The 13,400-nt window shown below is 38.4% G+C and overlaps 1 protein-coding gene across 3 annotated transcripts in view; it reads left to right on the top strand.

The window, feature by feature from the left end:
* Positions 1-13,400, top strand: part of MXI1 (MAX interactor 1, dimerization protein) — a 105,609-nt gene that overhangs the window by 16,201 nt on the left and 76,008 nt on the right. For 2 of the 3 annotated variants that reach the window (XM_051981382.1, XM_051981381.1), the window contains exon 2: positions 10,414-10,546. In XM_051981382.1, the coding sequence (XP_051837342.1) occupies positions 10,414-10,546 (133 nt within the window). Of the gene's footprint in view, positions 1-7,434; positions 7,721-10,413; positions 10,547-13,400 lie in introns of those variants that run through there. The other variant, XM_051981383.1, reaches the window with a different exon arrangement.

The raw sequence follows: 13,400 nt of genomic DNA on the forward strand, positions 1-13,400 counted from the left end.
AATCAACCTCCAAGTTTTCCATGCCCCCCTGTCTTGCCATATAATCCTTGAATTAAAAGCCTACTATGTGTAGAGTCATGCACGATAAACAGCTGTGTATGAAAAGATAGGTAAGTTAGCGTCTCTGCCCAGAGCTCAGGGTCTAGTTCGAGGAGATAAGACACACACACACACACACACACACACACACACACACACGCACGCACAAATATGCTTGACACTTTGATAATGTCATAAATGCAATGCAAAACTGCCCTTTAGAGACTTTTTTTTCTCTTTCAAGGCTGTCCTCATCCATATAAAACTGTTTTCCTCAGTGAACACACAGTATAATTTACCCCACCCATATTGCTGGAAGTTTGGCCCTAAAGGGTACCAAGATTGTCCTTTTTGTTGACCCTCAAGGGCTAGGGACATTGCTCCAAACATTCCAGCTTCCCTAATAACCCATCTAAACACATCTTGAACATTTTATGTTTAAAACCCACAATACACTTTTCTGGGTATTATTATTCCCTACTGTGGAAAGTAGTATTTTCCTTTCTTTGTCTCCAAACTGTGTATCGTAAGTTCCTGTGGCTACTTCTTGGAGGAAGCAAAGCAGTTTGGGATCTGTAAAGGTATTTTGTAAATAGATGAGATTAAATTGCATCCTAATAGTTTCTCACTCCAAATAGCTGATCTGTGCAAATCAGTTTTTTTCCCCCTCTTGGAAGTAAGTAGTAGAGCATTTCTTTTGATAATTCTGTCTCGTTCTGACCTCCCTCTAGCTTTCTTCTTGATGATGGTTGTTACTGACACATAATGGGAAAACCCAGATCAGAGACTACGAAACTATCAGCTGAGAAAGCAAAGCCATTCAGGGTCTTTTTTTTTTTTTTTAAAGAAAATAATGTCTTCTGTGGTTTATGAACACATCTGAATTTTAGGGACCATATTTTTAGTTCTTAAATGTGATGCCAAGTATAATATTTGAAAGCACTGGCAAAAGTTTGTAACTCTATGAACTCATTGGAAATCACTTTCACTGTATACTCATTGTAGGGAATATGTAGAAAAAGTATCACCCCTGAAATTGAGAAGTTTGGGTTCTGGTCCTAACTTTATCCTGAGCTTATTTATTGTTTTACTGAAGCCAAGTTACTACCTCTTTACTGAGCCTCAATTTTCTTACTTATAAGTAGCTGATCTCTAAGATTCCTTGCAGAACTAATTAATATTCAGGAGGGAAAGTGACTCCTTCAAAAGTCAGATTATCTTTTTTGGTTCCTCTTAGAATCTGCATCCTTGAATCTTTTCTCTCTCTTCTCTTTGCCAACTTTCCCCTCATGTTAAGTGCCTTTTTATGCTATGAATAAAGGTAGCTGGTAGTTATACAGTCTAGTGGATACATTTTCATTATTACCCAAGAGGTGACTGGTCTCAAATATGCTTGCATTTGAAAAGACAGGTGCCTACTAATCATAATCTAGGCTTTTGTTTACTGTTAGCCAATTCAGTCAGTTTGGATCCTGTGGGATTAGAAGCCACCAATTTTAGATAGATTGGGTGAAAGCCTATCCCAAACCAGGAACTCTTCAAATTCCTCTCACTTTTAGATTGTTAGTTTTGTGAACAATTTTTGGCTTTCAAAAGGCATTTTTGTCTGTTTGCTCAGTTATAATTTTGTAGTTTTGTGTAGATATATTTTACAGATGAAGAAACGAATCCTAGAGAAGTTAAGAGAAGTTGACCCAATGTTAACAGCATTAATTAGTGGCAAAGCAGTGAGACCTAGATCTTTTCTGATGTGTCAAACCCCATTTCACCCCTTTGCAGGGCTGGGCCACTCCTAGGAACCTTGAAGGGTAGGGAAAAATAACTTAGTCTTCCATCTTTGGGCACTGAACTCATTGCTTACTGAACTCACTCTTTTCTTCTAACTTTTCCAAAGAACAGGAAGTCTCCTCTCTAAATTGCAAAATTGTCATAAGTATTTTTTTAAATTTATTTTTTAATGATTACTTTATGACAACATTATTCCTTGCACTCGTTTCTTTTCCGATTTTTTTCCCCCTCCCTCCCTCCACCCCCTCCCCTAGATGGCAAGCAGTCCTTTATATGTCATAAGTATTTTGCAAATATTTTGGTTCTTTGGCAAATCAAATCATCAATGTGAGTACTCCTTTCACTAATAAGGACTATAACCTTATCTGTGCATTCATATCCTGTTGATATACCTTTGTAAATTTTCCCTAGCAGACACAATCTAATGTGTCAAGGGCTTTCCTCTAGTTGTCTTAGCATTAAGTGGATAATTTGGGGCATTAGTTTTTTTTTAATCCATGCTTAGCCCATGTTTTTTTCCTAGTTATGTATCTGATGATTTTTTTCAAGACTTCTCTTGTGTAGTTCTTCACTGGTAACACAATATATCAAATGTTCTGCTTGGCATTTAAAGATCTTTATAATCTGCCCTTCATCCACCTTATCACCTACTTTTCCACTTTTATACTTTATAACTATATAACCATATATGCTGCTATCCAGTGATACTGGCTTCCTTGTGCTTCCTTGAACAAGCCACTCAACTCCAGATTTAGCATTTTACCTAGCTGTCTGTCCCCAGGCTGCTTCCTGTCTTCATGTCCCAGTTAAAATCTCACCTCCACAAGAAGTTTATCACCACCTTTCAAGTCTAATACTTTCCGTCTGTTGAGTAGTTTAAGACTGTATAGAGCTTATTTGTACATGGTTATTTGTGTATTGATTTTCTCTAGAACTGGGACTGTCTTTTACATTTCTTTGTATTCCCGGTGTTCAATACAGTGCCTAGCACATAGTAGGTACTCATTACCTAACTACTCATGTCCATTATTATTCTTTGAATGAGCCCTAATTTTAGTTCTTTCAGAAGCTGCAATATTTTAAGATTCCCAGGCATACCACATCATAAGAATATTGTTTAAAAATATGGGCCTTTATTTTAGGAAATATTTTAGAGTTATTAAAAATACTGAACAGTTTCCTAAGAGCAATATAGTTTTATCTCCTCCTGCTCAGTTTGGGTACAGCTTATTCATAGTCCATGTAAAGTATCTGTTCAGCATATTTGGGAATTATATTCTTTGTAATTCTGCAACTTTCAACTATTTTATGGTTTCCCCCCCATATATATTGTAGATTGTTTGTTTTCTGGTAGATGTTTTCTTGGCTCTAGTTACTTCCCTCTGCATTAGTTCATGTAAATCTTATGCCTGTCTTCATATTTATCATTTCTTACAACTTAGTTATTTTCCATTACATTCATGTACCACAATTCATTTAGCTATTCCCCAAAGGACATGTACTTTGTTATCCAAGTAAAATAGTTTCACTGTCCACCCAATCACATATCATACTTTTGAAAATAAGCATTCTTTATGTAAGGGTCAATGTTGGAAAAATTACCCATGCATATGCTTTGTAAATAAAAAGCTTTAAAAAAAAAAAAAAGGATTCTTAGGCCAAAATCTTCTGATTATAGATTTCATTTAGGAAACTCTGCAATATTCTGGGGCCAGATGGCTGTTTTATCTAAAAACAATATCTTTTTTTCTATTTGGACTCTATATTGAGTATCTTCCTTGACATTGGCAAATCTCTTTGGCAAGCATAAATCTCCATTTCATTCTTGAATATAGTATTGCAGTGAAACTTTATTATATCTTTGAAAGAATCTTGTATGATTTTGGCATATTCATGGTAAACATCTTGTTAGAGAAGAAACATTAAGGTATCATTTTACTGTACTAAATGAAATGCTTTTTCCATATTCAAAATCAGTAATGTCATGTATTCCTTATACTTTTCAATTATATGTCTTGAAATTTGTAGTTTACTGGAAAATAGTGTTCAAAAAAGTTAGCTCCCTACCCATTCTTGCATCATGGATTCTATTAATACATTTGGAGATTTTTTTTTTCATAAAAATTTTGCAGAAATGGGAAAGTAGTATATAACACAAAAACTTTTAAAGCTTTAATAAACAGGATTATAATGTCTAATAATGTTTCCAAAGGAAGATGAAACATACTTCCTGATCAGAAGGATTTAGATTTGGGGTGCAGAATCTCACATTTTGGCTAATTGGGAATTTCTCTTAATTTATGCATATAAGGACTTTTTTTTCCCAATGGAATTGGACGAGAGAAAATGTATTTAATTTTAAAAACAACTTAAAATAGATAAGGGTATTACAAATGCTAAATATTGTATGTGGTTTCAGATAAGGCTATTGTATTATTTTTCTTAATTGTTTTTGTTGTAAGATACCAGTCACAAGGTGGGGATTACATGGAAATGTTTATAATATAAAAACACAACACATCAAGGAAACACAAAAAGGGTAGTAGCATATAAATCAGTGGTTAATAGTTACCTTTTTAGCTAACAAGATTCATGATTTTTCATCCTTAGGTATTGCTTCCCTTTTTCATATACTCAGTCTCAACACTCTCAAGATTGTATCCCATCTGGCACAAAATTCCTTTTTAATAGGCTTTTCTCATCTTTTCTTTAAAGTCATTTGTATATTCCTATTCCTATCCATACCCCCTACTTTTCACCTTTTTTTTTTTTTCTGTAAATAGTAAAGAAATCTATACTATCATTCTGAAAAGGTTATAACATTGGGCTCTTTACAGTTTCACCATTCCTGTGACTTCCCAGACAAAAATAGCTAACATATAGAACTTTAAAATTTTCAAAGTGCTTTACAAATTCTTTCATTTATCCTAATAACCCTGGAAAGTGAGTGCCATTATGTCCATTTTTTCAGTTGAGGAAAACAGTTATTAAATGACTTTTCCAAGATCACATAGCTAGTGTTTGAGATAGTTTAAACTCAGATCTTCCTGGCTCTTGGTCTAGAGTTTCATGCTCCCATTTACACACACACACACACACACACACACACACAAGACAGACAGGGAGACTCCCCTTTAGAATCTAAGTTCTTTGATGACAGGGAATGTCTCTCTTTTGTTTTTGTATTCCCAGCTAATGTTTTATAAATTCTTTTTCATTCATTTTCTTCCTTAAGCAGCCTATTTTGTCTGTAATGGAATCCAAATGTAGCTCCATTATCACTGATGAAAATTTTTATAAAAGTTGTTTCCTTTTTTTTTTTTTAACCTGAAACAGTAAGATACTCTTACCTTTCTAATCTTACCTTAGAATGATCAGTTAGGTCTTTTACAAAATGTTTTTATAGAATTGTTTTTTTCCTCAAATTCCTGTCCTTTGTAGATTACTCTGCTCCTAAGCTTTATCATCTTTAAGATCTTATAAACAATTTTAAACTCTTTAATTCAGCATTGCCTTTGGCTTCCATATCTTTCTGCTAAGTTTATTTGCTGACTGACATGTTCTAAGTTCTTGTCTTTGTTTTGACAATTTATCTACTTTGATTAAACTTCCTTAGGAAATAAAGAGTGCTGATATCTGTTCTTTTTATCCATTATCCATATTTTGATATCAATAGCTTAAAAAAGAACAAGTTGTAGTTTCAATTATACATGTTTTTTTTTTAGTTCGGTATTTCTCCAATAAGCTGTTTTAATTCATCCGATTTTAAAAATTACACGTCAGCTAGCAGTCCTTTCCTCTGTTAAAATATAACTAGTTTCATATTTAATGACTTGTGTTTACCATGTTCAACACCTCCTACTTATTAAAAGTTTTCATTATATATAAGCATGAAACATCTAATGTATAGACTTTTGATGTTTCATTGATGTTTATTCCTAAGCCATTTTCTAGGGAAAAAAAAATCTGCCTTTTTGTATGCCCCATTTTCCTTTGTGAGTCAATCCATCTTGCACTTGTTAAGTGCCTACTACTTGCAAGGCACAGTGCACAAAATTGATATAAAAAAAGGACTTGCCCATAATGTTATAGTCCACCTTTATAATAAGTTCACCAAATAAGGCAGAAGCTGGTTCAATTTTAAGCGTGTTATCAATTTTTATATAAACTCATCTATAATTGATATTGGTACATAAACTTCAATTATCTTTAGGTCTGTCTTCTTGAAAATGCTTATGAGTATTACAGTATGACACAAATGATATTTCTTGTTGCCCTGGGACACACAATAAACTGTAATCTACTAACTCTTTTATTCTCCCTTTCAAAGATAACCTTAGTGTTTTCCTACTATTCATATGTATTTTCTTTTTGTCTTCTGGTTTTATTTATATCAAGATTGTCAGCATTGTTAATGGATAGTACTATTTGTTGGTCATTAGAGAAGGATTTTTATGTTTAGGTTACCCACAACTAAGTAAATTTTATAGATGTGACCTAAAAATGGTATGATTCTTAGCATTCTCTGGTCCCCTTATGCCTCTGCCACCATCATTTTAAAAATAGAAGACAATCTGAATATAGCTGAGCCTTTTTTTTTTTTTTAAACTTGACTTAATAGACAATCTACTGGTAAAAGATAAACAAACAAACAAAAAACAAAACAAAGTCTCCCTTTATTTCCCTAAACTAAGGTAGTCTGGAAAGTAGTCATTGTTTGGTGCTGCGTTTATACTGGAAACCTTTCGAGAATAATTAAGAGTCTGCCAGGTTTGGCATAAACTTTGAAAATCCAGAATCATCCCCACCACAAGATATAGCAAAGAGTTGTTTTTCCTTCATCCTCTAAGAGAACCTGGACATCAGGGAGGTGATGCCTTGACATGAGGGAGAAGCAAGGTCACCTGCCTCACTTTCCCCTACAAAGCTATTTGGGTCTAGTGGCCAGATATAGAGCCAAGACGACTGGATCTGACCCTGGATGAGATGGGAGACCTTGGCCTTTTTAAGCCAAGGTTTCCACAGGATTCATTTTGACTGAGGCTACACTCATATAGTGATTAAGGCTAGGTAGTAACTGAAGCAAAGAATCTTTTTACTTAGTCCAAAAAAACTAGGAGAAAATATATATTTAAGAAACAAACGAGCACTATTATTACAAGCCTTTCCCCAAACATGAGTAAAATGTAAAAATAACCAGAAGAAAAGCTTACAACATTTTGGGTAGATACTCTGTGGAGGATTTATAGAAAAGAATCGTTAAGAATAAGTTAATTAAGGAAAACCTTAAAGGGGTAGTACTTTGCTCAACACTAATGAAATCATAGATGCAAGGGTCAGGTTGGATTTCCAGGCTGAACTACATTTCCCAGGGACCACTGCATTAGCTTTTTCTGACATAGGTTCACCAAGATAGAGTGGGCACTACGTTTCCCGACTTACACTTCGGGCGTGGGCAGAAGGGAAACTACATTACCCAGAAGGCAGCGGAAGAGGCGGGGAGGGGGCGGGCCCGGGGGCCCATGCTCCCTCCCCCCTCTGCCCGTGCTTTCGCCCGGGAGGTAAACAAACTGTGTAGCCGACCTGACAGCCGCTGGGGTCGGCGAGGAACGGAGCGGGGCTGGGGGGAAGCCAGGCGGGGGAAGCGGCCTCGGCCGGAGCGGGGGGCTGCGCTGGGGCCGGGGGTACTCAGGCTTCCCCGCCGTCCCTTGCATGCCCCGTTGTGGTGAATAGACATCCGTGGGCGCCGCTGCCGCTCCGGGAAGGGACTGGGGAGAGGAGAGAGGTCGCCCCCGGCTCTGGGGTCTCCCCGCTGAGCTCATGGAGCGGGTGCGGATGATCAACGTGCAGCGCTTGCTGGAGGCCGCCGAGTTCCTGGAGCGCAGGGAGAGAGGTAACGGTCATGGGTAGTGGGGAGAAGGAGGTCCTAGGTCTGGGGGAGGGGCCAGGGGGTCACGGGGAGGAAGAGTGTGAAGGGGTAGAGCAGAGCACGAGATGGGGAGGGAGAGGACCATGAGATGCGGAAGGGGGAATGGAGGAAGGGAGGGGACCATGAGATGCGGAGTAGTAGAAAAAGAGGGATATAGGATCACAGGATCGGGAGGGAGAGGAACATGGGCAGAGAGATAAGAAAGAATGGGATATGGACCATGGGATGGGGAGGGAGAGGATCATGGACAGAGAGATAAGAAAGAATAGGATATGGACCATGGGATGGGGAGGGAGAGGATCATGGACAGAGAGATAAGAAAGAATGGGATATGGACCATGGGATGGGGAGGGAGAGGATCATGGGCAGAGAGATAAGAAAGAATGGGATATGGACCATGGGATGGGGAGGGAGAGGACCACAGGCAGAGAGATCATGGAAGAATGGGATATGGACCATGGCATGGAGAGGAAGAGGATCATGGGCAGAGAGATAAGAAAGAATGGGATATGGACCATGGGATGGGGAGGGAGAGGATCATGGGCAGAGAGATAAGAAAGAATGGGATATGGACCATGGGATGGGGAGGGAGAGGATCATGGGCAGAGAGATCATGGAAGAATGGGATATGGACCATGGGATGGGGAGGGAGAGGACCACAGGCAGAGAGATCATGGAAGAATGGGATATGGACCATGGCATGGAGAGGAAGAGGATCATGGGCAGAGAGATAAGAAAGAATGGGATATGGACCATGGGATGGGGAGGGAGAGGACCACAGGCAGAGAGATAAGAAAGAATGGGATATGGACCATGGGATGGGGAGGGAGAGGACCACAGGCAGAGAGATCATGGAAGAATGGGATATGGACCATGGGATGGGGAGGGAGAGGACCACAGGCAGAGAGATAATAGAAGAATAGGATATGGACCATGGGATGGGGAGGGAGAGGACCACAGGCAGAGAGATCATGGAAGAATGGGATATGGACCATGGGATGGGGAGGAGAGGACCACAGGCAGAGAGATAATAGAAGAATAGGATATGGACCATGGGATGGGGAGGGAGAGGACCACAGGCAGAGAGATCATGAAGAATGGGATATGGACCATGGGATGGGGAGGGAGAGGACCACAGGCAGAGAGATCATGGAAGAATGGGATATGGACCATGGGATGGGGAGGGAGAGGACCACAGGCAGAGAGATCATGGAAGAATGGGATATGGACCATGGATGGGGAGGGAGAGGACCATAGGCAGAGAGATCATGGAAGAATGGGATATGGACCATGGGATGGGGAGGGAGAGGACCATAGGCAGAGAGATCATGGAAGAATGGGATATGGACCATGGGATGGGGAGGGAGAGGACCACAGGCAGAGAGAGATCATGGAAGAATGGGATATGGACCATGGGATGGGGAGGGAGAGGACCACAGGCAGAAAGATCATGGAAGAATGGGATATGGACCATGGGATGGGGAGGGAGAGGACCACAGACAGAGAGATCATGGAAGAATGGGATATGGACCATGGGATGGGGAGGGAGGACCATAGGCAGAGAGATCATGGAAGAATGGGATATGGACCATAGGATGAAGAGGGATGGATGGAGGGGCAGAGGGGACTATAGGCTTGGGAAGGAGAGGACTATGGGCAGAGAAATAATGGAAGAATGGGGATATGGACTATGGCTGGAAGGGAGAGGACCATGGGTAAAGGGATAGTCAAAGAACTGGAAAGAGGGGACAAGGGAATCCTGAGATAAGGGGTAATGAAAGAAAGGGAAGAGAGGACCATGGGATTGGGGGAGAAAGGATACAAGAAGGGGGATATTGGAGACCAAATGGATGGGGAGAAAGGAACATGATTTGGAGAGGGTTGGATGGAGAGAAACTAGGATAAGAAGGGAGGGGACTGTAGGATTGGGAGGGTGGAAGAAAGGACATTTGGAGATCACAACTGGAGTGGGAGGGGACTTTGGAATGGGAAGAGAAGGGAAAGAGAAAACCTTGGAATGGAGAAGGAAGGGACAACTGTGTGGGAAGAGTGGAAAAAAGGGGGAAATAGGACCACAGAATTGGGGAAGGGGAGAAACCATTGAATGGAGAAGAATAAGAGGAAAAGAGCTTGGCTTGTTTTCTGTTTTTGTTTAATACCTGATAACAGTGCATTTCATATAATAACGTGGTTAATAGATATTTGTTCATGGATGGATGGATGTTTGGAGAACACAAAAGAATCAGGATCTGCTGGGGATGGGGTTTCTGAGGGGAAAGAAGGGGCAGAAAATGGAATTCCAAAGTACTTGAAAGTTAAGGATAGGAGAGAAAAGGGTTAGGGGGTGGTAGGGGAAAACGTAAGGTAGGGTAAGTAGTACAGTGGATGTGAGTGGGTGAAGGAGAACATACACTAGTGAGAAGGAAAGAAAATATTCAATTGAACAGATTTTTTAAAGTGCCTACTGTGTGTCAAAAACTACTAGGTTTGGGGGATCCATCTCATATATAACAAGATTGTACAGTGTATTTACTTTATGTATTCCTCTAGTAGAAGTTTGAATGTCATTTTCATCTTTTTCTGTTTCAACAGCCTGCTTTTGGCTTTATGGATTCAGGTACATTTCTTTTTATCCTTTTATCTTCTGTCTTATGCAGAGTGTGAACATGGCTATGCCTCAACCTTTCCTTCTGTGCCAAGTCCTCGAATGCAACACTCAAAGCCACCACGGAGACTGAGCCGGGCACAAAAACACAACAGTGGGAGCAGCAATACCAGCACTGCCAACAGGTACCATTCTGAGGATCCCAGAAAAAGGAGCTGGAGAGGACAAGCAGAAGCAACAGTACCATGTCCTCCGAATGTAGTTCTGTTCAAATACCAAACCTAGAAGAATATTGAGGGAAGCAAGAGCTGCGGTTTAGTTCTCTAAGAAAAAAAGCAGTTAGAAACAAAAAGCCTATGATGTAGCTTAGTGAGGATACAACGTAACAGAAACAGTGGAAGTGACCTTAAGAATTCTTGCTGTGTTTATTAAAAGGGAGGTCATAGATGTAAGAAAATAACAAGTCCAGAGTTGGCATGTGTGTACTTGCATGCATACAACTGTAAATAGTAATCTTGTATCTGACTCTCATCCATTCTCGTTTTCATGACCAAGAGTCCAAAAATCCAAAAACATCCTTTGCTAGATAGAAATAGGGAAAAAATGTTTGGTTGTCAAGTCATAAGAAAATATTTGGGTAGAACAAGAAATAGGCTTATTGGCAGGGAAAGAATAGAGAATGGGAAAGGAAGAACATGTTGTGGAAGTAGAGTTTCTTATTTAATAATAAACAAGATGTATTGTGTTGTAACCAAAATAAGAGACCCTCAAAGCAAAAAAGCTTTGAAAGGAGCTACTTGTCTTTCAAGCGGAACAAATCCCTCGAAAATGCCTGTCTGGGTGTACTCAGACATAGCTGGCTTCCATTTTTGAAAACTTTTTGGCAGAGTCTGGCTGCCTCTTCAGATTTTTTTTTTTCCTGAGAACCAATAATTTTCAAGGATTCGTCTTGGAGGTTGCTTTCTCTCTTTTAATTTTTCCTTTTTCTGGATATTTAAGATTCTCTGTCCCTTTCCCTTCTTATGTCTAGTTACACACACACACACACACACACACACACAATCTTGCTTTTCCCATTGATAAGAGAAAAACTACATAAGATTTCAGCATTGGCTCTTAAAGGATCATCTAGAGAATAATGTGAGGCATTCAGTTTTAATGGTGCTTTTATTGTAATCCAGATAGTTGGTCAGTGACTGTAGTAATCAGTTTTTGAGGGAAAAGGAAATAGTTCCTACTTATTGCTTAAAAAATCAGTTGTATATGTATTTTATACAGATGTGTGTGTTTATGTCTCTCTCTCTCTGTGTGTGTGTGTGTGTCTATATATATATATAGACACACACATAAACACACACATATGTCTTAGTAAAGAAGAGAAGGAATTATAAGCTAATTAAAGCTGTAGAATAGATAATATCAAAGCAGAATCCCTTCCTACAACACATTCCTCTCAGGCTACATGTTCTCTTTTTGTGATTCTTTTGCCATCTGTGGCTGCTATATTTTTTATAATCTGACTTTTGGGATAGGAGAAAAAACAATGTTTTTTGGCTAGGGTATTTAACTACCCTGGGTGATAACCTTGGACTTTGTTTTTCTTTTGGCCATATGGATTGGGGAAAATTTTCCTTTGGAACTTTTTATGTTCCCTTTAGCTTGAAGTTTTGAGTCACAGACTCTAGGAATATCTATGTATAGTACTTCTGTGAAAATTGAGGTCCTTTCTTTAATAATCTGATAGGATACACATATTCATTGTGTAAAATTAATAATTGCTTTCAAGGTAAGAAAGAAAGAGGAGTATTTGTATATTTAGTTATCAGTGACAAAAGTGTGCTTGTCACATTAGGCCAGACACTTCCTAACTGTATGACCCTGGGCAAGTCATTAAACTGTCTCATTTTCCTCATCTGTAAAATAAGGATAATAAGAGAGCTTGCCTCCTTGGATTGTTGTGAAGTATCAAATGAGATAATATTTTGTAGAGTGGTATAAAAGGCAAGCCATTATTATCAGAGGGGCACCATTGTTTTTATTATTTTCCTCTGGTTAAGATTTTTAAATCCTCATACTATTTAGGAACTCATGTTGCTTTGAAGGATTTTATACATTTTTACTATTGTATTAAATGCTTTAGTTTAGGAGTTCTTCACCTTTTTTGTGTTATGAACGCCTTGGGTAACAGTCTGTTGAAGTCCATAGATACTCTTTTCAAATTAAAAAAAAAATTTTCCTCCAATTACATGGAAAAACAATTTTTAACCTTTGTCTGGTCTTTTTTTTTTTTTTAAGTTTAGAGTTCTAAATTCCATCACTCCTTTCTGCCCTTTCCCCCTCCCTGAAAATGTAAGGCATCTGATATGGGTTATGCATGTGCATATGCATATAAAACATTTTTATATTAGTCACTTTGTGCAAGAAGATTCAAACAAAGAAAAAGTGAAAAATAGTTAGATTCAGTCTTTATTCAGACAATATCAATATAAACTCTTCTGAGTCATGTTTTTAAAATAAAATAGATAAAATAATAAAGTGAAATATAGTATTATAAAGGAAATCAGTTCCACTGAAATATAGTTATCAGAATATTTTAAAATAATAAAACAAGTTTATTGACGAAAAGTTAAAAATCCCTGATTAATGGAAAGAGTAATGGACTAGAAGTCAAAGGTTTAGGTTTTTAGTCCATTAATTGGTTCTATCAGTATATTTTGTGTTTATTAAGTACCTACTATGTGCCAGGCACTAGGTACAAAAACAAAAATGAACCAAAATCCTTATCCTCAGAGAGCTTGCCTTCTGTTAGAGAGGATACAATGTTTATACAAATAAGTAAATAGAAGATAATTTGAAGAAAGAGAAAGAATAAGTAGGGGGATCAAGGAAAGATTTCTATAGGAAGTAGTACCTGATTCTAATATGGTTGTTAAGTAGCTGCCAGCACTGCCATTAATTGCATAACCTTGGTGAACAAATTTCATCTCTCTGGGCCTGACTTTACTCATTTGTAAGATGAAGGTTTTATAATGATTTTTA

Source organism: Antechinus flavipes, chromosome 2, assembly GCF_016432865.1.
Source record: "Antechinus flavipes isolate AdamAnt ecotype Samford, QLD, Australia chromosome 2, AdamAnt_v2, whole genome shotgun sequence".
Lineage (NCBI taxonomy): Eukaryota > Metazoa > Chordata > Mammalia > Dasyuromorphia > Dasyuridae > Antechinus > Antechinus flavipes.